Here is a 27,208-nt window from a genome sequence, read left to right as displayed (position 1 = left end):
ACCGTGAGCGTGTGAAAGCATGTTATAATGTTGCTTCAATGCATCAGTGCTTAACAATGCTTAAATATCTCCCATCATTTTATTCAATATAAACAATTCTGTACAATCACCTATTAAGAAATGTGTATTAATGTCATCTGTACACACTGTCATCATTTATAATATGGATGCACATCCTGTATGTAAATATATCATTAGACAATACCTACAAAAATAAATAATTTAAATACAAAATGCTAGACAGCAAATTCCACTTTGTATTTTTAAACAGTTAAACCTAAACATTTTTTAATCTTTCCTTCTGCATCACAGTGACTGTGATTTTTCATAACATTAAAGTTCATATCTATGTAAGTTCATCAGATAAGTAATTTAGAAGATCTTTCACAGTTACTCAGAGTAACAAAGAGCATCTCCAACACTTGCCTCCTAACATTAAATAATTATCTCATGTTTTCAAATTGTAATGCCAGTGTGTTTTGTCAAGTTTAAAAAAAGGAGCAATAGAATGACAGCCATCTGTCTATAAGATTGTTCATGTTGGATGTATGGAAAATCTTTGGTGCACAACCGTTATTGTTTTCTACGCATGGAAATGATATTTCAAATTGTTCATTGTTCCATATGAAACAGATGGATTTTTTCAAGCCAAGAAGTAATGTTAAATACAGTGTTAAGGTGAATTACCCCTGCCCCGGTTATACGGGTTAGCAGTGCGATATGCAGGTTTCCCAGACAAAAGCAGAGGGTACTTCAGTTTAAAAGGCCCATATTCCTGACTCAGCATTTTGGCAGACACACTGTAAGCTGTTCAAGTCAAATCTATTTCACTTTATGGCCATATGAGGAAAAATGCAGCTATTGGGTTTCTCACTGGAGTTAGCTAATGTTTTCAGAAGAGTCAAAGCCAAGCAGACAAACAAGGGGTAGCTAAACCATGCAGCTATGCAGACCTACAGGTCTCCATCCATGTGTATGGTCATGTCTAGCTGTATGGCTTAATAAAAGCTAATGGAGTATGCTGCTAAGATACTTTGAGCAATTAGTGGGACACACAATCTTGATTTTGAAGCAAGTATCCAATGCTGTCTGTTCAGTCACATAGTAGTTCATTGACAGCACACAGGAGAGAGAAACAATATCTGCATTGCTGGATTTAATTACGTTCTTCACATTAATGTCTGTAGTTTGTAAATATGTCCAAGTGCTGGACAACTATGTTGACAAAATTTGGTCAAGACTTGTCAACCACTGTAGACTACACTCTAAATGCATGGTGTTACTCTAACCAACCTACCACTGCTTATAAAACAAAAGAGGAAAATAGTGTGCTAAAATTCATCCTGGCTAGAAAGATGTTTTCCTTCAGAAACTGACACTTGTCAAAATTCAAATATCAGAGTTAAATTAAGTAGCAATGGTGTGATTTTACAACATGTCATATCAAATTACCTTCCATTTAAAAAAAAAAAGAAAAGTCATTTGAAAACGATAAAGGCTTGTCAAGAAGCATAGATAACCGTCTTTTCGGGGGGTAGGATTATATTTTAGCCTCTGTGGTAAGCAACGGTTTTAACAAAGGCAGCCAAGTACTCAGTTATAAAAATCATACAGTCTTCAACCAGAGGCCTCACTTTAGAAGCCTCTTCAGCCACTGCAGCAGTGTCTCTTCCTACATGTTTACCAAAAGCCGCAGTGCTGAGATCAGAGGTAATGAAGTAATTCTGACCTTTTAACACTCACATCTCTGCATCTGCTAACATGCAGTCATGCTGTGCTTATTGTCAGTATGACTAGATTGTGCACTTAAGATTTACTTATGAAGGCTTCTCTATGAGGAGTTCAATGTATGTAACAGAAGAATACTCTCAGTATACTCTCACACTCAGACCTCCAACCTCAGCAGAGAGAGAGAGAGAGAAAGAGACTTTGACTCCCCCTGTGTGCACTTTGTAATCCATTCATTTCAATTCCTGTCAGTAGCTTTCTGCTGTTTCAGCATTTCAGCAGTTTTAAGAAAAAAAAAAGCTGAGATGTTAAAACAATGCCCTAATGGGGGAAAAAAAACCCACCACAGCCAACTTTTGGCACTTATATACACCACAGTAGAGCCGCTGCATGTATTCAAACTAGATTGACCACACATACAAACCCTTTCACCCTTGGTCTGTCCTTCACTCATAACCCTGGGGCCGGAGAAACCAGTCTCTCTGAGATCCCCTGTAATGACGGGCAGGAAAAACTTGTGCAAAGTCCACCACCAATACCACAGTCAAACCTACATTCACTTCACAAAATATGGTATAAATTTCATGAACGTCTGGGATGGAGAGGGGGGGGAACAAAAAATAAAGATATGTTTCCATGTTGAAACGTTGCATTTTTCATTGCTTATTGGGAAGCAGCAGTCTGAAGGGAAAGGCATGAGGAGAATGGTCTATACAGGGTGAAATACCAGAGTACAGTCCTCACGTTCTTTATAGAGACTGGAGGGTGGCAGGTCCTGTTTGGAGTGCGTACTTTTCAAGTAGTAGTTGACAATTTTAGAGTCCAGTTTGTTCTGGTGCTGGATGCTCTCGTATGGTTTGGGATCCAAATCCAGAATGGACACGGAGTATGTGAATCTGGGCTTCACAGGCTGAATCTCAAAGTTTGGTTGTAAACTAGGAGAGAGGACAGTAAAATAAATGTTTTCACTTGTCACCATGTAGGCTCTAGATTAAGGTTGTCACTTATGAAGCTATTTATTTATCTATCTATCTACCTTGAACACTGTTCTAAGTGCATGTATAAAAAAAACAGTGTTGAACTCACTCTTCATCCTCTCCACAAGGTGCAAAAGTGATCATAATGGAGCAGTCTTTGGCCGTCATTGCCACTCTGTACTGATGGACCTGAAAGAGCAGTATGGTGTCAGGAAAGACCAGGCAATGTTTACAGGCATGGGGGAAAAGAGAGGAGTTCAAACAGGAGAATCTTACCTTCCCAACCGCATAATCCACAGATCCATCATCCTCAGATGGACAGTTTTTAATTTTTTCGAGGAAGCCTTCGCTGTAAGGGCCGTCTATTTGCAGTCTATTCCTGGAGAGGGGAGTGGGGAAGAAAAAAAAAGGCTCTGTGAGTAATATTTAGTTATAAAAAAGGATGGGTGAGCACACTTCAGTCGTCATAACACCCACACACACAAGGTTCACTCTTTAAGAGAGACATCAGCATCACCCAGTGGCCTGTTTAAATCCTACACATTTTTCAAGTTTTTAACACATCAAGCACATTGAGGAATCCACAGAAATATATTCATAAGCTCACAAAACGACACCACAGGAAACAGATTTCTAACAAGATTAGGCCATTGTTACCTCTCCTTGGGAAACTCCTCCAGATACTGTTCCACTCGCCGGTACAGCGGGTAAAGCCCTTCGATGTCCAGGTTATCAAGCATTTGAGCTTGGAGGATTTTTGCAAGGACACAGTCTTTGGGTAGGCACTGGTTTGCTAGGATTGAGACAGAAGAAACAGTGCCACTGTTATGGACACTCAAAAAAAAAAATTAAATAAATAAATTTAAAAAATAGAATAACGTAAACATACATTATTTGAATTTGAACAAATTACTTATCACAAAGACCACCCAAACAGAAAACATTTTATCCTACAAAAAATGGATTCATGGACAAGCTGGTCAGTGTAAATCGTTGCCTGTTCTCCTACCTAAGCACATGTTAGAAATATACCAATAGTGAATCTGATCACATATAATCAGGGTGTGATTACTTGAGAAATGTCCATGATATAGCCTCTGGAATTTCACTCTGTTCAGGGTTCATTAACTATATTCAAATTGTTCATTTCGCCTTTTACAAATAATAAAGCACAGCTAGTACATCCCATTAAAACTTTTCCAGATCCTGTTAAACTTCAAGAAAAAAAAAAAAAACCCAAACAGAAATAAAGCATGGGTGGTGCAGTGAAAATGATGCTGCTCCACCACTGTGGAGACCCAGGTCTGTGTCTTGTTAGCTGTGCTTTCATCTTGGCTGGGCACACACAACAGTGGATTGTCTCTCTGTTACAACAGCGACTCCCGCTGGTTGGTTATGGGTGCCAGATTAGTAGTGGATGGATCTGGAGAACACAGTGTGCACCTTCATGCACATTACAGCTTCCCAGAAAAGTCTTTCACGGTCTGGTGAAAAGAATCCGTCAACAACTCCACGTGGAGCGGAGGAGGCATGACAACCAACGCCCTCAGCCAGCAAGGGAGTCGCACAAGAACAGAAATATGAGGGGACTGGCCACGACTAAACTGACTTAACATATGAAGTGAAATCTGACCTGAGACTATAAGCTACGGCATCAACCTGACAGTCTGACTGTTCACCATTACGACGGTGTGTTCTGTCATTCAGCATCAGCTCATCCAGCGATCCTTAATAGTTACACACTTGCCCATAGAACCCAAAGGCAGGAAAAACACACAACTCTCTTCAATGCCCTGGTGGGTGGCCATATTTGCTGCCGCCTTTTTCTTCATAACATAGTTAAAAACAAAATACAAGCCATGCTGCAAAAACAACTTTCAAATGAAAAGCTGACCAAACAACAATAATGTGTGCTCAGGGACTTGTAGAAGGATGTTTGAACTTTTCTTCCATTCTTCTTTAAATACCTCCTCATGCTTGGAGAAGTTGCGTGTTACAGCAGTCCAATGACTCAAGAAAAAAAAAAACAGTGGCATGCAAATATGCTTTTTTTTAACTGGTCTGACCAGCTTGTATCTGGATCCAATTACAGTGTTCTTAATTTTACACTCCATTCCAAATGTGATCTGACTTTACCAACAACTCAAAAGAGTCATAGAAAAAAAAATAAAGCCTGGTTTACATTTTCTGCATGGCATCGCATACTGGTTAGGACAAAAGACAGACATAGGTGATACTACACAGTAACTTCAAAATATGACATTGTGTTTAGCTTTCACAAGACACACGGCTCAAAAGCACATCTTACTCAAACGATCCCATTAAATGATTGAGTAAAACAGAAAATAAGTGCTAGTTCCAGCTTTCACACCACTGAAAACCGGTGTGTATCCCGAGTCAGTATCTAAGTGGAAAAGGCAGAGGAGTGCACCACACCCTTATTACTATGACTCTCACCCTAACCATCCGAGCTCAAGACATGTCCTGATAGCTGAGGTCGTGAGTGTTTCACTCTTGAGTCACAATACCTTGAAATATTACGAAATGTACGAGACACAGTGAACTTCTGAAAAGCAAGTCAGCCACGCATCACGTATTGCTCATGAGCTGATGTTTTTCTCACCGTTGCGAAGCAGGTCTCTGTGTAAAGGACTGGCCTCACAGTAGGCCCTGCTCTCAGGGGTTTGCAGCTTGGTCAGCTCTCCTGGGCAAGCGGAGTCCCCAGTGCTCAACAGAGCACTACAGACCACCTGAATGAACTCGTTAAGGACCGTCTTACTGGACTGGTGACCGTTGTAATAACCGTTGCTATGGTGAAAGTAGGGTCTCAGGTGTTGCACCAGCTCATTCAAGTCTGGCTGCTGTTTGGCATCGTCCTTACAGCTATATATCAACTCACCACCCTGAAAAACAGATTAGAGTCAACAGGGAGTGGATGGATCTGGACACACATACAATGGATTAACCACTCATGATGTAAACAGATTTTTCTTCCCTGTGGATATTGTTTGAAATTATTTCTCTGCCCTATAGCTGACAGTACAGTAGTGGGACAAGCACACACATACATGATTTTTATATTCAAAGGCTTTGATAAATTCATTCTTTTAAAGGCTGTGTGTGGATTTATCATACAAGTACTAAAACCTACCTTGAAAATTCGAAAGTTGTTCTGTGGTTCCTCTAACAAGTGTTTGATTGCAATATACATTCGCTGTTTGTTCCTACATGAAAGAATGAGGCATTTGTTGGACAATGTATTAATGGAGAAATTAATCAGGAAATATGCAACGGTTTAAAACAGTTATGCCACATTCCAATGCCACAGCATTTCTGGAAAACCAACATTTTATGTAAGATCATAAGTTAGGGTGATTCCCTAATGTAGTAGGTATTTTTCATGTATGTAGCCATCACAAAACACGAGTAAGACAATATTACAAGCTTCAAACTCCCACCTAACAGGTGTCAGTGAACTCTTCCAAGCAAACAACATGAAGAACCTTGTGTTACATAAAAACATATCCCCAAGTGCTTTGAGGTTACCATGTCTAATCATCTCTTGTATGCCAACCAAAAATGGTTCCGCCTAAATTAGGGAAGCTGCTTTTTATTCACTTTTCTTCGAGCCTTAGAAATATTGTTACTCTTCACTTGAAATACCATTTCACTCACCCTGAGAAGAGATCCAAGGGACAGTAACGGCTTATTCGATTCCACTTTCCATTTGCTAACTGTAAAGGACAGAGAGCCACATAAATTTCACTGACCCTGAGTGCATTTAACTGGTTTGACCACTAGAGGGCTACTACTTTTACCAGAACCCTCGAAAGTTGTACATAAAGATCTAGAACAGTTCATCTCCATGACAGGTTTTAGTCTAAGTCCTAAGCATAGCAGCCAAGTCCCACGTTTCACTGTCATGCTTGGCCTGTTTTGGAAACCAAATGAATTGAAGGCATGACACGTAATTAAAGAAGAATTTCTACCTTGAAGTGTTGATGCATACAGAATCTGCACACTTTGCGTTTGCATTCCTTTGTGACGTATCTGGAGAAAGGCAGAAATCCACATTTTGGCTACATAGAGAGGGGAGAAAAAAAATCAAACAGCTGAGGTTAGAATACAACACACATATTGTCAACTGATGTCAATCCACAAAGGTTGCACATTAGAACCACATTAGTGTGAGACAAACAGAACATGGCACTGAAGGGAGACCATCTTAAAGGTCCCAATCCAGTGAACAAGGGCCAGAATCATGGCAGGGGTTTTTGCTGCCTCATAGTTGGTCTTGTGTTTAGCACAATGTAGTATATGTCCAGGTCCATAACTAAGTCTGATGACTACTAACCTTCGAAAAAAAAAAAACGAAAATCACAAATGTTTACACAAGAAGTACTAATGAAATTTATGCACTATTTTCTATTTTGGAAATCTCTCACATTACCATAGAGCAGATATGCTCAAAGGTCTGCTATTTCCCATGCACTCTATGTCACAGCTATAACCAACACTCCGGCAGATTAACAATCAACGCTATCTACTTCATCCGGTCCAGTTACTGATTCAACAGATTTACAACAGTGTAATCATGGCTAATGAGAGAGAATGACAGTGCGGAGGTGTGTTATGGCTTCTGAAGTTATACGACAGCGTGCCGTGGCAAATGATCCGATAGCACGCTAACAATATCCCACTGCCACAGTAAAGAACCAGCGCTATGATGTAGAGGACAGCCTTGTTCCCTCAGCACTGACCACCCCGACTAAATCACATGCAACGTGCACACTGTTACTGAACCACAATGTTCACATGATGCCTTGTTAGAATTCATTTCTGTCAACAAACACATCTTTTCACTTGGACACAGACATACTTTTCTTATTTTGAAAGAAGAGCATGCTTATTTAATCAGGAGGCACTGCTCCACCCTAACTTAACTGTCCAGATTTGGGAAGGAGTTTTGGAAAGCTTCTGGCTGAAGCCCCATTCAAAACACAAACACACACACACACACACATAGATTTCTATTGTTTTTCTCTGTTTAAAGAAAGGGTCATACCAGTGGTGAGATCGAGAAGTGCAAATATGAATGAGGTTAAACATTTTCAATGTCCCGATAAATCTCCTAGCTGCTCAGTCCTGCAGAGCTCCAACAGACTTTATCTTGGAAGGTTCAGAAGCACCTTTTTCAAGAATGCAACTCACAACCTTAAAGAGCAACTGTCCTCTCCTCTCACAGGAACTCATAAATACTGCCCTCTTATTGCTTTCAGAACAGCAAAAGCTTACCAGATACTGAATCACAAGCTGTGAAGTAACTGGGACTGCTGAAGGAAAATACCAGCATGATGTGAGTTTAAATCTATTCAGTCCACTTCAAAAGTTACTGTGCACCACCTCACTCAGAGAGCTTTGGCACGACCGGGAAGGTTTTGCCGTGTTGAGATATACAAAAGAACTCTCAGTACCAAAGCCACCGTGTGTGAATCTATTACACAACTGTTGTGATAAGTCCAAGCTGTGAAGGACCTAGAACTGTGGCTATTTCTTCTTTACAGTGATCCACCACTGATCAGCTTCAGGTAAAGAAAAAAAAAAATGTAAGAATTGGCTGACCAGGCAATCAGCCGCTATGTTACGGCGATTTCTGGAGAAAAGCTGGGATTCAGGTTTACCTTGATTTCTACACAAAGAGGAGGTCTGTGATCTTCAAATCGACAAGAGGAGAGCTGAGTCAGGTTTGGCAAGCACAGGCTGTAGCCACTGAAAGTGTCCATCACTTTATCACAGCGCAATTCTGAAAAAGACAACGGAACGAGCATAAGATACCCAAACACATTTATAGCCAGCACAATCCCACGGTTCAGCAGACAGACTGTTTTATTTCAGAGAAATGGTATTGTGTTGATGAACTCCAGGCAGGCGGACCTCTTGGAAATCAGTCATGAATAAGATGTATTTCTAAGGAGGTTAAAGAAAAGCATAAGCGGCATCCAGCATGAACCGCAAATGGTGTCACAATGTGATTTATTTCTTGTTCTAAGAAAAGGGCACAGCTGTGGTGTGGGAAATGCCTTCTGACATAGTCTAGTCACATCTCTCTCTGTGGGAGGATTTCACAAGACATAAAGCCATTGTTCTCTGACAGACGACTGACAACATGTTAAGCAAAACGACCAGTGGCTGGTGTTGGAGATTTGAACACTCACCTGGTCTTTCTTGCTGAACCTTTAAAGACAGCTGCCTAACAAAATCCAAGGGTAGTTTGACAACCTCCTGGGAACATTTAAAATGATTATTTTCCCCCCAATTCATTGATTCATTGATTCATGCCCAACAATTTCAAGAAAGAAAAAAAAAAAAAAATCACAAATTAGACGAATATAGAATTTAAGACAAATTTCAGCTCCTACAATTTCAAGAAATTACATTTATAAGATAGGGAGGAACCAGAAAAAAAACAAAAAAACAAACAAAAAAAACAACTAAAATGAATAACTTACTCCACTGTGGACGTATTGCTCCCCGAGCAGAGGTTTCATGACGTTGTTACTATAATCCACAATGTTCTGAATGTGTCGAGAAGCCTGTTCTACTGTCTGTAAAAGAAAATGTAAAAGAAACCAAAGTCAACATCAGATTCAAACTCGTCTTAACACTTCAGTGAGCACTGGATGGAACCGGTTCTGTCATATTTCAAAAATAAAACATGAAATCCTACCTGATGTAAACGTTCAGCATCTTCTGAGGGATACTTCAAAACACGGAGGACTCTTGAGTGCTGATGAAATGAGAGGAAACTGTCATTAAAAAACAATATATATTGAACATCCTATAGCAATGGTCTTTTTTTTAAATCACATTTCAATTCTCAGAAAATGTCTCCAATGCTGCAGATTGATCCACACTGTTTTAAAGTGTTGTGTCTTAAAGTAAACTTAGCCTTCAAGTTCATTCTAATGGTGCTGGTGCTAACCTTCAGAAGGAGAAAAAAAAAATATTACATTTACCAGCTGTTTAGACACTACTGCCCTAACAGATGAGAATAAGATCCAGTGCAGTTTTAAGCATCATTAGATTATTAACTGTCCTCTTCAAGTGGATCCAAGGTCCTGTGAGGTCCTGTGAGGTCCTGTGAGGTCATGTGAGGTCATGCTCTCATGAAATTGAAGGAAACGGTCCTTGATATTTGAAAGCATTACCTCACTGGTCATGACTCCACTGTGCCGAGAGGAGAACACATCAGCGTTCATGGTTATTTGTACAAAACAGATCAGCTGATGGAGCACCAGGGAGCAAATGCACATCCTCAAATGTGATTCTTGTTCTTTAAATACATTTATATTTATTCATTTAGCAGAAACTTGTATCCAAAGCAACTTCCAACTGAGGTACAACACTTTCCCAGCATGTAGCCATTAAGGAGCTGGCTGTGGTCCAAGTGCTGTGGCTAAGCTCAGTGACTCAACAGATACAAGGACAAGAATAGGTGGGGGGGGGGGGGGGGGGGGCAACAAAAAAACAAGTAAACGCGTGAGCTACAGAGAGATGCAGGCAGAAACCTTATCAGGTGTATTTTAAGGTTTATATGGACAGGGGTTAAATGGGGGAAGAAGACAACAGAACCTCATGGGTGGTGTTTTCCAATGCTCGCCCTGAAAGTGCACAACTGTACACCTTTATCTCTCTCCCTGCTTCAAGCCACCTGCTTTAGGTAATCAAGAGCTTGATAACTAGCTGATGACTTGTGTCAGGTGCATTAGACTGGCAAATACCTTAAGAGTGCTGTCCTTTAGCTGTCCAGGAAAGAGAACTGAGAAATACTGATCTACAATGCTATCGGAATGTCGAAAGTCTTATCTCACTCCCACACTCCCTTTGACTTGAACATGACTGCACAATTGTTAATCCAATGGGAGGCACAGGAAACTACCAGATTAAAGGAGACACTGGAATAAAAGAAGGCTACAAAGTATACTGACGGAAGGTGCCTCCACATAGGTGTTATACTTGAGATAATTCAGCAATTGACACTCTATCATACCATACCATAGGATCACATATAAAGATGTTGTGTGCGGAAAAGTCACACATCATTAATCACATTTTGGCTACTATACGAAGAAAAAGAGGATCTGGATGATTTAAATGGGGTTGGGAAGGTTTGGCAGGAACGTCAATGACAAAGACTTCTCAACTTGCTCTCATTTCATGATCAAGTGTGGCCAAGGTGATGTTTGCAAGTCCATGGGAAAAAACACAACTAGGGTCCATTGTGAACACACGTGCTTTACTCCTCGACCATGATACCTATGCAGTGGTTCGACATGTACTGAAAAACAGACAGCAATCCTTCAGACTTTTTCTGTAAATCAATCTATGGCATGGCCAGGAAGTTTCATCCAGAACAGCCTTTTGTGAGTTTCTCAATAAGGAACCCTGGATTGGGCTACAGCTATTTCACCAAAAAATGCACAATTACAAGGAAAGTTCTCCATAGAACGCAGACAGCAGTCTACTGAACAACAAGAAAACCTTATTTTGTCAGAAGAGTCATCCTTCACATCAGTCTAAACATGCAGACAAATGGTGAATGTTAAAGGAAACCTAAAGGCCTCGGTGCTTGCTTCCCGCTGGACAGAGTTTGGCTGTGACCACGCTGTTATAGCATATACTTGAGTGGACCTAAACTAATCAATTCAAATACATAACACAGAGTTAACACCCTATACTAGTGAATCATTTCTATTGCATTCACAGTGCAGAACTGGTGTCTAGTTAGACTGATGGGCATGGATCAGTTCCAGAGTTCCACACACTTGTCAAATCTACGCCAAAGTGGACTGAAGCTGTTCTGAAGTCCTTTATGTCAGGGTTTCAGTATGACCATAATTACAAAATTTTGTTAAACTAAGCACTGCATTCCACTCCAAACAGAAAATGTAATATTCCCTAACTTGGTTTAACAAGATTTGACTCCCTTCCTCTGTTTTTACTTTCCCCCCCATATTCTCTAGCTCATTTAGAGATGTAAGAAACTGAGTGTGATTTCATTCTCTCTGACTCAGATGTGTCCTTTTTTAACAGGGAAGTTTGTCTGTGACATCTGATCTGTTTATTTTAACAGGGAAGTTCATTTGTAACATCCGTCAGGAGAGGTTCCACGAATGATAGATTTCAAGATCAGCTGTCATACATTTCTGACGTGTGTATAAGCGTAACAGATGATCAGGTGGAATGTTAATCTGTCCAAAACAACCAGCTTGTAATAAAGCCTACCCTATAAAGTTATTAAAGACTATAAACTAGCCTAAAACTAACAATAAACCAATAAAAATACTTTTTTGTACTGATTTAATAAGATTGCTAAAAAAGCACTTTGTTTTATAAATGTTTTTGCCCTAAGACATAATCTTTTCACACCTCAGCAAAAACATATCTGCACTACGATGGTGCTTAACCATGGTACAGATAACTATAGTGTGAAGGTCTGACAACTGTACAGGCTAATCTCAACACATTTGCAAATAAATGTAAAACTTTGTATTAGTGTCTGTAGTTACGACAATAAGACTCACGTACTTACAGTCAAAACTAGGTACAACTGGTTGATTTATAGACTGACTAGGTCATGTAATATATTAAAAACATGGGGTTTTAAAAAAATATATGGTGTAATGCTCAGTATTGGAATGATATTGGGACAGCACCACCCAGAAACTACAGACAGCAACGCATATATAGCGCTGAACTGTCTTAACTGTCCAGAAATATTATGAATATGACAATGTATTTGATCAAGGGAAGGACTTGTTTGTGTGTTCAAGGCACTTAAAACAGTGTATGTGCAATGCACCCTGACAAAGCCGCCTCAGCGGAACTCTGGGAGTGGTGGGAAACGTGGACTGTGTGTCAACACTAAACAGTGAAGGACAAGCCCATACAGGAGCTGGGAGGGACAGGCATTTCACAGCATCACTACCTTGTCTCACACCCACGACAGACGTCATATGTTCTGTGAAGAGTTTTCATTTTCCAAAAACTCTCTTTGTTGGGAAGACATATATTTAACGATATCTTGTTACAAATTTGCATTAGTGTAGGCAGTTTGTTTTTGTAAGATAAAGGACTTCAACTGATCTGTGACCAGTTAATGTAGCGCTCTTATGTGTTACTGGTACTTCAAACATTAAACAGGTCATTTGTTCACAAGCCCTACTTAAAAAGAGCCAAATTTACTTAAATGCACTTAAAACCACATAGTTCAAATTGTACCGCTTATTTGTACTTTTTAATACATTTATAATATATTTGTGATGAATGAAATTCACATGTATTTTGACTGGATTAAATTTGTAATCTACGAAAAAAACAAAAACAAAAAATGCTTATTTCTAATTACTCTCAGTCTGAAATAGCCTAAATTGACACAGCGACACAAGGACATGTATATGAAATTTATTTGTAATTCTAAATTATGGAATGAGTTCACTAGGCACTGTGATTTACAAACACCACTAATAGAATGCACCTGAAATGTTTGATTATCACTTAGATCAATTTTCAGTTTTTTTTTTTTTTTTTTTTTTTTAAAAGGGCATGGCTTTACAGGACATTAAATCTTAAAACATTTGCTGAACAACTATTGAAAGGCACTATAGATGTTGACTTCATATAGTCTATACCAATCTGTAAATTTTATGCTTTCTCAATCACATTCAGTTACAATACTGCACATGACGTAGTGTGTTATAGTGCTCAGTAATCTAATTTGTGCAATCGCAAATGAAGACCATAGTGTCTGCACAGGTTTGTACAAGTCTATACAAAAAAAACTGTTTTAAATTTTGGAGAATTCAACCAAGACACATAATCACTGCGATTAGAATACAGCATGAACCAACTTAGAAATGTATAAACACAAGATTAGTGGCCATGCCTGTACAGGGAAGTAGCCCATGTTCCCCATCATATTTTCTTAACATATGTTAAACTTAGCACAATGTGTATACAAAAGCACGAATTAAGTGTACAAAGTGAGCAAATGTTTACAATGTACCATACTGACCCTGCTTTTACACTCTTTTTATATGAGCAGATATGTGGTTACCATTTTATTACGTATTTAGTGAATATCCAGTTAAGTCAAACCTTCTATGGTCTTAGCCCACTTTTAATGACTCACGCGTACTGACTCAGGCCTCCCTCCACAGTGTACTCCCGAAATCGTTCCATTTCACTGACCTTTTAAATGTGACCCATAATTTAGAAATTACGATCTTAGGTCTATATTTTACCAAATTTTCCAAACGAGTTTTTGTACTAACGATCCTTGAGATCCAGGGCAAGAGATTCTTCTCGAATTTAACCATGTCACTTCCTACGTCACGGTTAACAGTTTAAGATACGCCGATAAGAAAAAACTACATTATGATAAAATATCGACTTACTTCAGAGTGACGATCTCCACGTTGAGTGATATGACCTTGCACACTTTAGTTTGACGGACAATTAAGCTTATTTTCTTATCATATACCGGGCCTGCAAGACACACTACGAAAACTTTAAGAAATTTTCAATGAAAATCAGGTTTTTATTTCTTTTAATTAATAGTTGGTTCCTGAGATGTAACCGCGTGATGCCCTGGGAGGTCGTAACCTATGCTGTTGCTAGTTGGATCTAGTTTTCGACATTCAAGTTACAACATGAGTTACCAATCAATCACTAGGGCTTGACACAATACAAAACGTTCAGAACTTTTGTATGGTTACACTAATTTGTGCTATACATTTACGACAGGTATTCTAAAAAGCAACTGTTCACACTGATGTAAATCGAGAGGTGTGGCGGTGACAAGACGGAATGTCGACCTAAAGTAAAGGCTAAGTTAGCTAGCAAAGGTAGCGAGCTAGCCTTCCTACGTAGCCGGTAAGAGACATACGTCTTGCAGTAAAATTTAAGTGAAGCTCCTGATTCTCAGGCTTGCATATTTTTTCGTCTGTCTCTCTCCCGTGTTTACTTCGCACAACTCACCTCACCAACTATTGCTTTTACAGACTATTACATGGCTAAAGATAACCCTAGCTAGCTAGTTTGCTTTACATGCTAGTTCATCTGACCATCACGTCGCTTGGCGATAGTTTCGAGAAGCCTTACCTGGACATGAGAGACGACAAGGCTCTTGTTGCCCTCTCCGTGATATTTCCAGTCATTCTCATCCATTTTATCCAGTTCCATAACACAGCAGAGCTGGAAGATGAAAGACTACAAAAACCCAAACTTACAAGCTTGACAGGCCACACAGGGGTACCACTCCACAGACTACAGCTAGGCAAGTATTATTCTGTCACACCGAAGGAGCGCAACTACCGCTTTCGCAAGAATATTCCGCCTACTAGCCTTCCATTGGTTAAACCCAGTGAGCTGGATTGCCATTGGCCTTTTAAACGAATCAGAATTTTTTCTAATTAATATTCTGCGAACAGACGTTCTGGTTCAGACAGTATTTTTCTTACCGAATGATTTCATTAAAGTGCTACCACCTAAATGAATCAGTTGCCTAAAACCTTTCCTGTGATTCGAAGTCTTAACAATAGACGAGGAACTTCAAAATACACTCGGGGAAACCTATTTTCATTGTCTTCTGTCTTGGGATACACAAAACTTAAATTTACTTGGTGAGCACTACATATTCCTCTACATATCACATTGCCTGTGATGATTTTATTGCAATCTGTTCCACCAGACAGCATCCACAGCAATACAACTGTTGTGCTTTGCTTTATAATTGAGCCTTCTTTAATATTTTTCCTTACCTCCTTACCAACCTGTAAAGCACCCAAGTGCTTGGGCTATTGCAATCACACTTGAAACTTGCTCACACACACACACAAAAAACCCCAGACTCTTTCTACGTCACCAATGGAATCTTGATCCTTCGTAAACCATAGTCATCCAGTCTGATGGAATTGTTTGGACCGGCCACCAAACGAGATCTCAATTGCGCTACAGTCTCCTCTTCAGGACAGCAGTCCAAAGCTTTTGATTATTTTTTTTGTCAACCCCTTATGTATTTTTACAGTTTCAGAAGTGCCCTGCCGCTCATGGACAAGTCTTGGCATTTTTGTGACGGGCTCTACCTAGCAGTTGCTACCTACATAGAATGCCAAATTTACTGCAAAATCATTTATACTACTTAAATCTAACACCACCATAGACCCTAACAATTTGGTGCAAAACTTTTAATGAAAACTGAATAAAACTTTGCATTCAGTTTTCAGACTACAAAGCCTTTCTATGGACAATGTAGTCAAAACACTAAAAACACAGAGTACTGAAAAATATCTGGTGAAAGTGTGTTACACATGCAGATACTTCAGATTAGTCGAGGCATCACTTTTTATGTATAATTTATACAAAAAAGGTACTTATTTCATTTGACATCAGAGACAGATTATATACTCACCATCTGTGTAACAGCTTGAAACAAATCACAATGACCATTAGTACAAATACAACTGATCTTTTTAATAAAAATTTGTAAAACATTTGCTACATTGCTGTACAGATCATTTACAGCTTACAGTTATCCAAAATAAATCCCTTTTGGGCATTGCCCACAAAATATGAGCACAGATCTTTCATCAGTAATACAAAAATCTTTAATTCTACACAGAATGAAGAGTGAATTATTGGACATACGAGCTAGAGACATATAAATATGTCACTGGTGGCTCGCAAAGGTTATTAAACCATTAACTGGAAACAGTCATCATATTAAATGATTTGGAGGGGCTCGATCGTTCAATCCTTAGTTCATCTTTACAGCTGCCCCTGTTATCCACTGGGCTTGCATTATTTACTGATGGTGGTGTGGACTCATACAGGACACAAATAGAACCATCTTCACCTATCCGGTAAGACACCTCATATGGATCAACCCACAAAGTCAGCTCACTTGGTAGCAGTGAAAATAGCTGATCTCTGGTGAGTCCAATGGTGCAAGCTGCTTTTCCTATTAAAGGATCCATCTTATGATTGATACGAATGCATCGATATCCTGAACCTCTGCATGGAGCATTGGGGAACCAGTGATGTTGGTAATGCTCTAAAATTAAAGGAAGAAAAGGAAATTGTGAAGCTCTGTTCTGGGCATATGTACTTATACACTATAATGCATTTTCCGTCTCTATTAAACCAAAGCACTAGCATCCAACTGTCATAGAATGCATTAGTATATGTATTAGATGTATCAAACATGCATGAAATTCGTGACTCAATAATAGACTGGCGTCAAAAATATGACACTCAGTGGTAACGAAAAGCTCCATAGCCACAGAGAATCAGTGTGTTGTGATATGTTAAAATGATATGTAAAAATATCTTCATACGTCATACGTCTAATATTCTCTGTATATTCAATCACACGAGTGAAAATCTGCGGGCAAAACAAACGCATTTCACATCTTAATCTTACCTCCCAAAGCCTCCTCAAGAGAATTACTAAACTGTTGCAGTTGCTCTTCCGAAAGAAGTCCAGTTCCTCTCAGCAACCTTGTAATGAAGTTCGCAGCTGTGGATACCTCAGTTTTCATTTTGAAATCTTTTCATTAGCTGCAATATGAAGTAAACATGATCTTTATTTTTTAGAAAAAGCAAATGTTGATGTAAAAGTGAAGATTTAACACATCTGAGAACGCTAAACAAGTTAGCAGAGCGACTGCAGGCCCTTTAGAGAGCAAAGACCAATTTCCTTTGTTCCAAGTACAACGTTAAACTGACGACCAAAACACCAACCTGTTCCACTGAGATAAAGGGATTTGATCGAGAGTTTCTTCTAGGTTATACTGGACGGCGTAGTTCTGATGTAAAAGATATAAGTTTATAGACGATAAATGTCTATTTTCAACTAGAATGTTTCGTTCGATTGAAGAGAGTCAGGCTTTGTAACGCAGCTGCTGATAGGGATTCTTTGCCAGATGGTAAACATTCCCGAGCACCACAACCCCACTCAACCAATCACATTTTGACTTTAAGTTAACGTCATAATAGTTTATTTCCATGGATTACGTTACCATGGTTTGACCACACTGAGATTAGGACATAAAGGAAAATTACACGTCGGGGAAAAGTAACCTGTTAATTTTCTGTTAATTGCTCTAAACCCAGTAAACATTTCATTATTTGTTCGAACCTTTAAGCTTCTCAGCTTCGTGACTTCTTCTTAGCCTAAAGATATTCTTTCACGTATTCTTTCCCTAAAGACAACTGCTTGTGACTACTGATATGATGTGCTAATTTTAGAATATGCCCCTACTCACATTTTACTGTTTAAGTATTAAAGGTGATATATACCCTCAGTATTAAAACTAAAGCTCACCCTAGACGTTCTTTGCCAGAAAACACTACTGATGCACGAAGGAAATGACGAAAGCATGAAAGGCAAATTACAAGCAAGAGTGACCACGTTATGGGCAGGCGGATTTCCTCAAACGCTGATAAAATCATTTAAAATATAAACCAACGCAGGTTGTGTAGTCTAGCAAACAATATACAATACTTAATATGAAATTCACAGAAGTCCGACATTCTGAATTATATTCGTTACAAGGATTCTTCAGAGTCACTCCACTGGGCACCAAGTGAGACCTAGTAAAGTGGTCTATCGATGAAGGCGGTGAATGAGGGAGGGATGTGTTCAATTTTGCTACTTATGTTCCTTCACGCGATCCGTACAGTGTAAATATATTCTGACAACCGGACCAATTAAATTTGCCTTTCATTCGTGGTCGAAGTTTCCTGGTTTTCTCACCCAATAAGATGTCAGAATACAATTTTTCTTGTCTGTGCTTCAAATTGTGGTATTGCACCCATGGACAAAACTTGAACTCGCAATGTGAAATAGACCCCCCTATCTGTTTCGTTGTCGCCACAGTTAAAATGCCTTCGAACTGTGATTCGAGTGTCTAAAGAGTAGAGGTAATTTACCGCAATGTATTGTTCCTCCACAAGAAAAAGGTAACACGAGACAAGGCGGCGAATAGCTAATGTTTTGTCTGCGCGCTATCAAATATACAGTTGGATGCAAGCCTGGTGCGCAAAAGGTAGATAAGTAAATTCCCTGTTTAACTTATGACCAGGCTTAAAAATAACAGTAATGTAATTATCACTGCCGTTTTACCATTGCTGTTCTACGAGGACTGCCTCCACACGCTCTCTAGCACATCCATCCCTGTGTGTTGGAATTGCCAGAGGTTCTGTATTCACAAGGTTTGTATAAACTTAAAGGCTTCCACTAAAAAGTTAATCTTTTTTGCTGTTCAAGTATTAAATGTTGCTTCAAATAGAAACAGGGGACAACTACGTATTGCTGTGAGTGTAGGCTTGTAAAAAGTTAAGCAATCTACTGCAAGTTTGAGCTGTAAGTTAATGTTACTGAGAGCCATGTACACTCCCTGAGCACTTTATTAGGAACACAACAATACTGGGTAGGGCCTCTCTTTGCTTTCAGAAAAGCCTCCCTTCTTCATGGCGTGGATTCCACCAGATGTTCAAAACATTCCTTTGAGATTGGTCCATGCTAACATGGCCATCATGCAATTTCTGCAGAGTTGTCAGATGCACATTCATGCTGTGAATCTCCTGTTTAACCATATCCCAAAAGGTGTTTTATTGGATTCAGATCCAGTGACTGGGAAGGCCACTGAACACATGTTCATGAAACCAGTTGGAGATGACTTTTGCTTTGTGACATGGTGCATTATCATGCTGGAAGTAGCCACTAGAAGATGGGTAAGTTGTGGCCAAGAAGAGATGCACTCGGTCAGCAACAATACTCAGATAGGCTGTGGCATTCAAGCAATGATTGAGATCAACAGGCCCAAAGTGTGCCAAGAAAACATTCCCCCACATCATTACACCACCACCACCAGCCTGGACTGTTGACACAAGGCAGGTTAGGTCCATGGATTCATGCTGTTTTTGCCAGATTATGACCCTGTGTGCCTCAGCAGAAATTGAGATTCATCAAACCAGGCTACGTTTTTCCAGTCTTCAGGTGTCCAGTTTTGGTGAACCTGTGCCCACTGCAGCCTCAGCTTCCTGCTCTTGGCTGACAGAAGTGAAACCCGATGTGGTCTTCTGCTGTTGTAGCCCATCCGCCTCAAGGTTCAACGCATTTTACATTCCGAGATGCGTTTTTACTCACCACAGTTGCACAAAGTGGTTATATGAGTTACTGTAGCCTTTCTGCCAGCACGAACCAGTCTGGCCATTCTCCGTTGACCTCTCTCATCAACAAGGTGTTTCCAGCCGCAGAACTGCCGCTCACTGGATGTTTTTTGTTTTTCACACCATTCTGAGTAAACTCTAGAGACTATTGTTCGTGAAAATCCCAGGTGATCATCATCTACGGAAATACTCAAACCTGCACGTCTGGCGCCCACAATCATGCCCCGGGCGAAATCACTGAGATCACATTTGTTTCCCCCATTATGTTGGTTGATCTGAACATTAACTGAAGCTCCTGACCCATATCTGCATGATTTTATGCATTGCACCGCTGCCACATGATTGGCTGATTAGAAAATTGCATGAATAAGCAGGTGTACAGGTGTTCCTAATAAAGTGCTCCATGGGTGTACTTTTATGTTTGTTTTTGTTTTGTTTTTTTTAATCAACTCCAGATCTTGAAGGATATCTGCATAGACCAGGCTCAGTTCTTTTACATGTAATTATTTAAGTCTGTGTGACGTTAATGTTAAGTTATCTCAAATAATGAAACAACCACATACGTTTCTGTGAGACTTATGATCTCAGCTTGATAACAGTTTAGTCAGTAATTCATGTCTCATCCCTCCTTCACCTTACTAGACATTCCCTGGACATGGAGTACCCCCCAAGCAAACGTCTAAAGGGGTTTAAACATGAAGCTCCACCTGAACACGACCCTTTTGGAGATGAAGAATTCACACAAGATGACTTAGATGAGATAGACATAATTGCATCACAGGCAATCACAGGGGATGTTCCAGCCCCTGGCATGAACAATTCTGTTGGCACATGTCCAGGAGAGCAGCCCAAACCAGCAGTGCACGAGGGAAGGAGAACTTTTTCTCTTGGAAGCAGTCATCACTTTAGTAACAGTGCAGGTGGCAGCAACATAACTAATAGTTCTGAACAAATAGACGCTGAAGGTTTTGGTGAGTCAAATCAGTCATTCAGAATTCATCTCATATTTCATCATAGCCTGAACAAGGAACTGATGGGTTAGCTTATGTTTGGTTCATAGCGAAAGGGTTTTAAAAAAGTAAATGAGCGAATGGAGTTTTGCAAATTTCATCTATCAGTGGGGGTGGCACGGTGGTGTAGTGGGTAGCGCTGTTGCCTGGGTTCGATTCCTAGCTGGGCAGCCAGGGTCCTTTCTGTGTTGAGTTTGCATGTTCTCTCTGTGTCTGGATGGGGTTCCTCTGGGAGCTCCGGTTTCTCCCACAGTCCAAAGACATTCAAGTCATGTGAATTGGAGATACTAAATTGCCCCTAGTTGTGAATGTGTGCATGACTGTGTCTGTGTGTCTGCCTTGTGATGGACTGGCGACCTGTCCATGATGTTTCCCTGCCTTTCGCCCACTAAATGCTGGGATGGGCTCCAGCACCCCCGCGACCCTAATTGGGATAAGCAGCTTAGAGAATGAATGAATGAATGAATGAATGAATCTATCAGTGGTTCTTTTTGAAAACAGCCTGCTCTAGAGGGCGCTACAGTTCAATCAACTTCTAATTTTAACAAAGTTCACTAAGAATAGATAGAAACTAAATATGAATTTATAAGTATTTGCTGGCATGAAAGGGCAGTGTCCCACTTTTTAGAGTATGGAAGAAAGAATTGTGGAACTCAAAGTGTCACCAGTTGTATATTCCTAGTTGGAACTATAGATGCCAAGACTGCAAGTTCATAAGAGCCACATGGTAGTATTTTGAAGCTACATTGGAAAAAAAAAAGCAGAAATAATTCTAGAAAACATTAAAAGGGTTTTTTTTTCCTTTCTGAAGGTAAATTTCAGAAAAACAAGGACAAAAATGATGCATACTATAATAAACTGGAGGCACAGCAAGCAGAGCTGAAGGAAAAGGTATTTAAACTGTTCTTTTGTTAAATTCAGAGCTTTTCTGTAGAATTATTTAATGTCCTGAAGTAAAAGAAATCTCCTATATTTGCACATTTGTATGTAATTCACAGCAGGCACTTGAATTTTACCCACGAAAAGTACTCCTTTCCTTAATCATCAGGAATGTCAGAATGTGCAGATGTGAGTACTGAATGATCTTGTTACCCATAGTATAACTTGCAAACATCAGTAACAGACAAATCTTCTGTTGAATTACAGCTGAAGAAGGTAGAGGACGAGATTCTGATGAAGAATGGAGAGATCTGTGTTCTTCGTGATTCCCTCAGGCTTGCCAACCAGGAGAGGGATCAGCAGAGACAGGCCCAGCTGCTGCTGGAGAGAGAGAGAGCCCATGCACAGAGTGAGAGAGAGAAAGAACTTGCCAAGAAGGTACAGTGCAGTCTCTCCCAAGCTATGTTACCAGAGTTTACAGCACCATTGTGTTGAATAGAGCCCAGAATGTATTATGTGTACACACTAGGGAAGCTATCCACCAAGAGTACACAGGCAATACTGTTCCATAATTCTGAATATTAAAGGTGTTTGTAGAGTAGACAGTATTGGGGAAAAAACCCCCCAGAACACTCAATGTTTTGATATCCGACTTTTGCAAACTGTTTGCTGCATTTCAAGAAGGCAAAGTGGGTCATGCCAGCTTGAAGCCAATTTATCTAGGGATTATGTTATTCAGTTTCTTGCAAGCAATCCATTGTGTATACAGTACAAAAGAATCCACCTCATTAGTTTCAGTGATGTGTAGCCACTTGTGATGGTGAGTTAATATCAGAATAAGGACACAAGTAACAAATGTCCTACCCTGCACAGGTTCAGTCGTTGCAGTCTGAGCTGCATTTTAAAGAAGCTGAGATGAATGAAATGAAAAGTAAGCTTCAAACTTTTGAGCGTGGAGGGAAACTGCTCGGCACACCCACAAGAAACAGGTAGATGTGATATTTTAGCAAATTGCAGTCCCCTAGTCATCCAAAGATTGTGGATAACTGACCTGACACAGAACATCTTTATATCTTTAGTCCAAAGTTGTCCTGTCCCACTGCTGGTCGTAGTGTGGCCTCACCCGTAGGTCGCTCATTTATCACCAAGGAAACCTTCTCAGCTGAGCTATCCAAGAGGCCTTCACCAATCAAACATCAAGGTAGAGTAGTAATCTTTCTTCTTCTTTTTACCATGCTGCCATATATTTTTTATAATAGGCAGTTTGTTTCCATACTGTACTAACAAGGATTATATTCTAGAGTTTTTGATTTTATGTGTTCACTCAGTAACTACATAGTTGAATGGCAGGTTCACGCTCTTGATATTGCAAAGGAATAGGTGAGCGTTTTTGTTGTTGTTGTTGTTGTTTTTGGTATTACATTTGATATTTTACATTGTGATTTTTAAGATGGTAAAGAAAATGAGACAGCTGCCGATCTTAAAGAAGAGACCCGCTCAGTTGCCTTCCATATCTCAGATCATCAAGGTGGGTGTAGATGATTTTCAAGTTATATTAATCTTAACTTGCAGCACTATGCCAATATTTCACACTGATATTGTAATCTTTTATTTGTAGGGCCTGTTTTATTGAACCTGCTGCTCCAGCATCCTCTGGACCCAAGCTCCCTGGGCCTTTGTCACCTGTTATGTATCAGTCCCGATGTTCTGCCAAACCTCCTCTCACAGTCCAACTATGTCAGCTTGTATGTCTTAAGACCTCACGTCTCAAAGTCATCTTTGTGCTGCCAAAGTACCCACTTTCAACATTTTCCTTGATCTCTTCACAAATAAATTTTAAATAAAGATTAGAACCACCACCATTACCCTGAATATGTCCTGTAAACTAAATCACTCCATCAAAATTCAGGTGATGGCATGAGTAACTACTGTGAGCAGATACTTTAATACATATTTGTAACATGATACTTCCAAAATCCTGCTGTTCTTATTTTTTTTTTTGGTGGAAATAATTATTATTAGGAAATAGTTGTATAATGTGAGAGTGATATGGCTGGATATAGAGTGGAAGTGTGGTTGGTTTCTAATAACTGACTTGCTGACAGTGTGTTAAACCATGGCAGCCTTGCTAAAATAAGTGTTGCTATATTGGTTTTCTGTTAAGAAGTATTTTTTCCCCAAAGTCAGGACTATGGCCGTCAGCAGGGAAAAGTAGCACCCGTCACAAGGCGCAGAGCTAGTCTGTTCGCTATGACTAGCTGACAGTTGGACATCACCACATATGTGGGCCATATCACTTCTTCACATTGGACATTGCAAAAGTGTTTCAGGATATAGATGGGCAAATCATGTCCATTGTGTCACATTTTCCTGCTGTAGAGGAAATAAGTCTAAATATACACTCAGAACGAAGTATTTGCTAGTTGGTATGTACTATGCTTTCAGTAAAGTGGTATAATATATGGTAATACCACGGCGACATTTTGTAATTTTGTCCAGTAAGCAAAATAACTATAAACATACTGCTTTTTTCCCCATCCTTCCCTTTTTATTAGGGGATCTTCATCTGTCTCCAGTAACTCCGTCACAGACTCCACAATGCTGCACCGATCTCAAGGTGACTTGAGTCAGCTCCAGTGTCTGGCCATGTCGGGGTTGACCACACTGGCCTTTAGTCACACCTCACACATCCCACAGAGCCCTGATTCTGTTACCCAGACCACACTGAGGAGCTGCCCTGGGGCTGTTCATCTCCTTCCCTTGCTCTGTCACCATATCGGCCTGTACTGCCAAACGCTTGAGTCCATCGACAGCTCGGGCAAAAGTCCACTCCAAGGCAGCTCCCTGTCAGGCTCCTCAGAGGGCACCCATGGCTCTACTGTTGAGGAATCTTTGGGAAGTCAAGAAGAGTTTGCCTTGGCAGCCGTGAAAGCTGTGTATCACATCGTGTCTCGGAGCACTGAAGCCGTACGTACGATATTGTCGTGTCGGCCTCAGGAGAATGCGGTACAGCCTGGAGGCACCGCGCAGCATGCTAACCAGCCAGAGTGCTCAAGGGCTCCCGAGGCCTCGGACAGAATAAGTGAAGGACTGCAGACACAGCACCCTCTGTTAAAGAAGCTGCTCCAGCTGGCAGACCCCACGTTCGTCTGCAGTGCCAACCAGATGGAATGTGTAGTCAACAGCAGTCTGAGGGCTCTGTGCATGCTGGCTGATAAAGCTGAGGAGGAGGAGCTCTGGCGGTATGTCCGACATTGTAGTCACTTCTTGTCCTTCAGGGTTTATGATCCGTCTTCAGTTGTTTTTTAACTGAATGGTTTTAGTCAAAGGTGAATTAGGAGATTAGATTAAACTGGCACGATTCAAATATATTGTATTTTTCTTTTCTTTTCTTTTTTTCAATTCCAGCAGTGGATTTTCCTACTCTGTGACTGTGATTACAGCTGAATTTGTGTCCATTGGCTTGGACCTGCTAATGTACAACCAGCTGACTTTCATAAGACTGATGGTTTTGTCTGACACTTTTGCTATCTACTAAGTTCTTTCAAGCTCTTGTTGTTTCTCCAACACAGATTCAAGTGTGTGATGTCTAGTCAAGCTTTGACAAGATGCATGTCTCTTGAATCATCATACCAAACTGTTTGTCTGTCTGTGAGACTACTGGCCATCATAATCCACAGTGAGGAGTTAGCTACCCAGCTCTGTTCACATTTTTGTGAGTAGCCTTCTTTTTACAGTGTCCAATCAACAATGTTTTTTAGAATGTTTCACATCCTGAGATACTCAACACTTGCTAAATTTAGTGAAGTTATATTCTTTCAACAGATGCCTGTCCACTTCTCAAAGTGTTCCTGTATATAACTTCCAGACCAGACAAGACTGTAACACAGGATGCATGGTGTCATTTGGAGATTGAGGTAATTGTTCTGTTAATTTAATCAGCAATATTTTGAAGTTTGTTGTATTACATCGTTCAAATCATAATTAGTGTCATGTGTTTTCTCTCGTTGCTCTGCTGACAGGTTGTGCGTTTATTGATGAAGTTGTTTACTCAGAGGGCATCTACATGGGCTGCTTTTATTGATTCCTCTTGTCAGTGCAACAGCGAGGTGAGAATACGGTAGACTTGAGCTTTTTTGTTTTAAACTGGGGGTTGTGAAGCTTGGTGATAATAATGTAGTGAGTAGGTTTAGTGGGTTTTAACCCCAAGCATGATGTGCCCCTGCACAAAGCAGTTAACCCCAAGGTAACTTCAAGAGTGAATCACCTAATGTAACTGTGAGTTGCTCAGCACACGATCAGTTAAGTAACAGACCTGTTATTATACCTGTTGTTCTCCCTTTTGTCTTATACCCCAGTGTCAGAACTAACACTACCCTCTGTAACCAATGTAATCAATGCAGTAAATGTTCAACCATTCGTTTTAGACCAAATTTACCTTTTACATTTGTCCTTGCTTGACCTTCGTCCCTTTTCTCGTGCAGGTTGTGCGGACCCTGGTAGTGGTTTTACACAGACAGTGGTTGGTCGTTAAAAGGCGAGACTGTCAAACGGCCGGTGCCCAGGTCTGGGCCAGTCCCAGGGTTCAGTTACTGAGGGAATGCCTCATGTTACTACACTGGCTTCTTCTAAATGATTCCCTTTTCTCTGAGCACTGCCTGGATGTTCTGCATATGTACGAGCAGGTCATCCCAGCCATCAGAGACACGTTTCGCAAGATCTCCAATCTCTCTGAGGGTGAAGGTAAAACTGTCTGGATTCATTTGGATTCATCAAGAACTGTTAATACAGCAAATAATGTTAAATGTTAAAGAATATCAATTACTAATTAAAATAATGATTGTTTCAATTATTATTTTTTATATAATTGACCTTTTAAAAAGATTTTTCATTACACATGACACTAGCCTATCCACATGATCCCAGTTTCCCACACCATCATATCAATTTAGAGTTTGCTAAACTCAAATGACTCCTTGAAAAACATACAGTAAAATGTTTAGAAATGCTCTCATAGTCAGACTCAAGATACGAAGTAGAGGTTGGAGAAATGCATCTGTTTGGCCATTTTGGAGAAGTGGTTCTTGCTTGGATTTGATCATTAAATGATCTCAGAATACCATTTTGTTATGCTTCATATCTGCTAGAATTAGCCTTGGAGGAAATCTGTGGACCTGAAGCAGATGACGGTGAAGATATGGAGATTGATGCAGGGTCCTAACAACCTGTCGACTCACTCAGGACTTACATAACCATGTTAAACAGAATGCACTATTATGAATACATTTTGACTGGACACTTCAAATTCTGACTGTGAACTATGCTTCAGTTTCCAAAAGACCAGTTTCTTTCATGAGGCCTTTGTCTGGACTGCTGATG

At 40.0% G+C, this 27,208-nt stretch overlaps 3 protein-coding genes across 3 annotated transcripts; 1 reads left to right on the top strand and 2 right to left on the bottom strand.

Annotated features, from left to right (window-relative positions):
* Positions 1 to 2,357: 2,357 nt before the first annotated feature.
* Positions 2,358 to 14,990, bottom strand: ippk (inositol 1,3,4,5,6-pentakisphosphate 2-kinase). Its single transcript, XM_030776393.1, has 13 exons — positions 14,868 to 14,990; positions 9,433 to 9,492; positions 9,215 to 9,310; positions 8,921 to 8,987; positions 8,387 to 8,508; positions 6,695 to 6,784; positions 6,381 to 6,439; positions 5,857 to 5,929; positions 5,329 to 5,608; positions 3,363 to 3,498; positions 2,982 to 3,084; positions 2,815 to 2,894; positions 2,358 to 2,663 (listed from the first exon to the last, which is right to left on the bottom strand). Exons 1-13 carry the CDS (start codon positions 14,946 to 14,948, stop codon positions 2,438 to 2,440), a joined length of 1,473 nt encoding a protein of 490 aa, XP_030632253.1. The 5' UTR covers positions 14,949 to 14,990; the 3' UTR covers positions 2,358 to 2,437.
* A 1,236-nt stretch (positions 14,991 to 16,226) lies between these two features.
* On the bottom strand, positions 16,227 to 17,671 carry LOC115814509 (protein BTG1). Its single transcript, XM_030777383.1, has 3 exons — positions 17,508 to 17,671; positions 17,188 to 17,324; positions 16,227 to 16,818 (listed from the first exon to the last, which is right to left on the bottom strand). The coding sequence occupies exons 2-3, from the start codon at positions 17,303 to 17,305 to the stop codon at positions 16,466 to 16,468; spliced, it is 471 nt and encodes a 156-aa protein (XP_030633243.1). The 5' UTR covers positions 17,306 to 17,324; positions 17,508 to 17,671; the 3' UTR covers positions 16,227 to 16,465.
* Positions 17,672 to 18,750: 1,079 nt separating this feature from the next.
* On the top strand, positions 18,751 to 27,162 carry atrip (ATR interacting protein). Its single transcript, XM_030778258.1, has 14 exons — positions 18,751 to 18,980; positions 20,583 to 20,911; positions 21,762 to 21,841; positions 22,097 to 22,267; positions 22,703 to 22,818; positions 22,942 to 23,030; positions 23,280 to 23,357; positions 23,448 to 23,574; positions 24,385 to 25,071; positions 25,402 to 25,544; positions 25,655 to 25,746; positions 25,852 to 25,938; positions 26,314 to 26,572; positions 26,977 to 27,162. Exons 2-14 carry the CDS (start codon positions 20,596 to 20,598, stop codon positions 27,048 to 27,050), a joined length of 2,319 nt encoding a protein of 772 aa, XP_030634118.1. The 5' UTR covers positions 18,751 to 18,980; positions 20,583 to 20,595; the 3' UTR covers positions 27,051 to 27,162.
* Positions 27,163 to 27,208: the final 46 nt, after the last annotated feature.

This window comes from Chanos chanos, chromosome 6 (genome assembly GCF_902362185.1).
Source record: "Chanos chanos chromosome 6, fChaCha1.1, whole genome shotgun sequence".
NCBI classification, from domain to species: domain Eukaryota; kingdom Metazoa; phylum Chordata; class Actinopteri; order Gonorynchiformes; family Chanidae; genus Chanos; species Chanos chanos.
The sequence above is the reverse complement of the archived record's forward strand: the minus strand, read 5'-3'. Positions and strand labels throughout refer to the sequence as shown.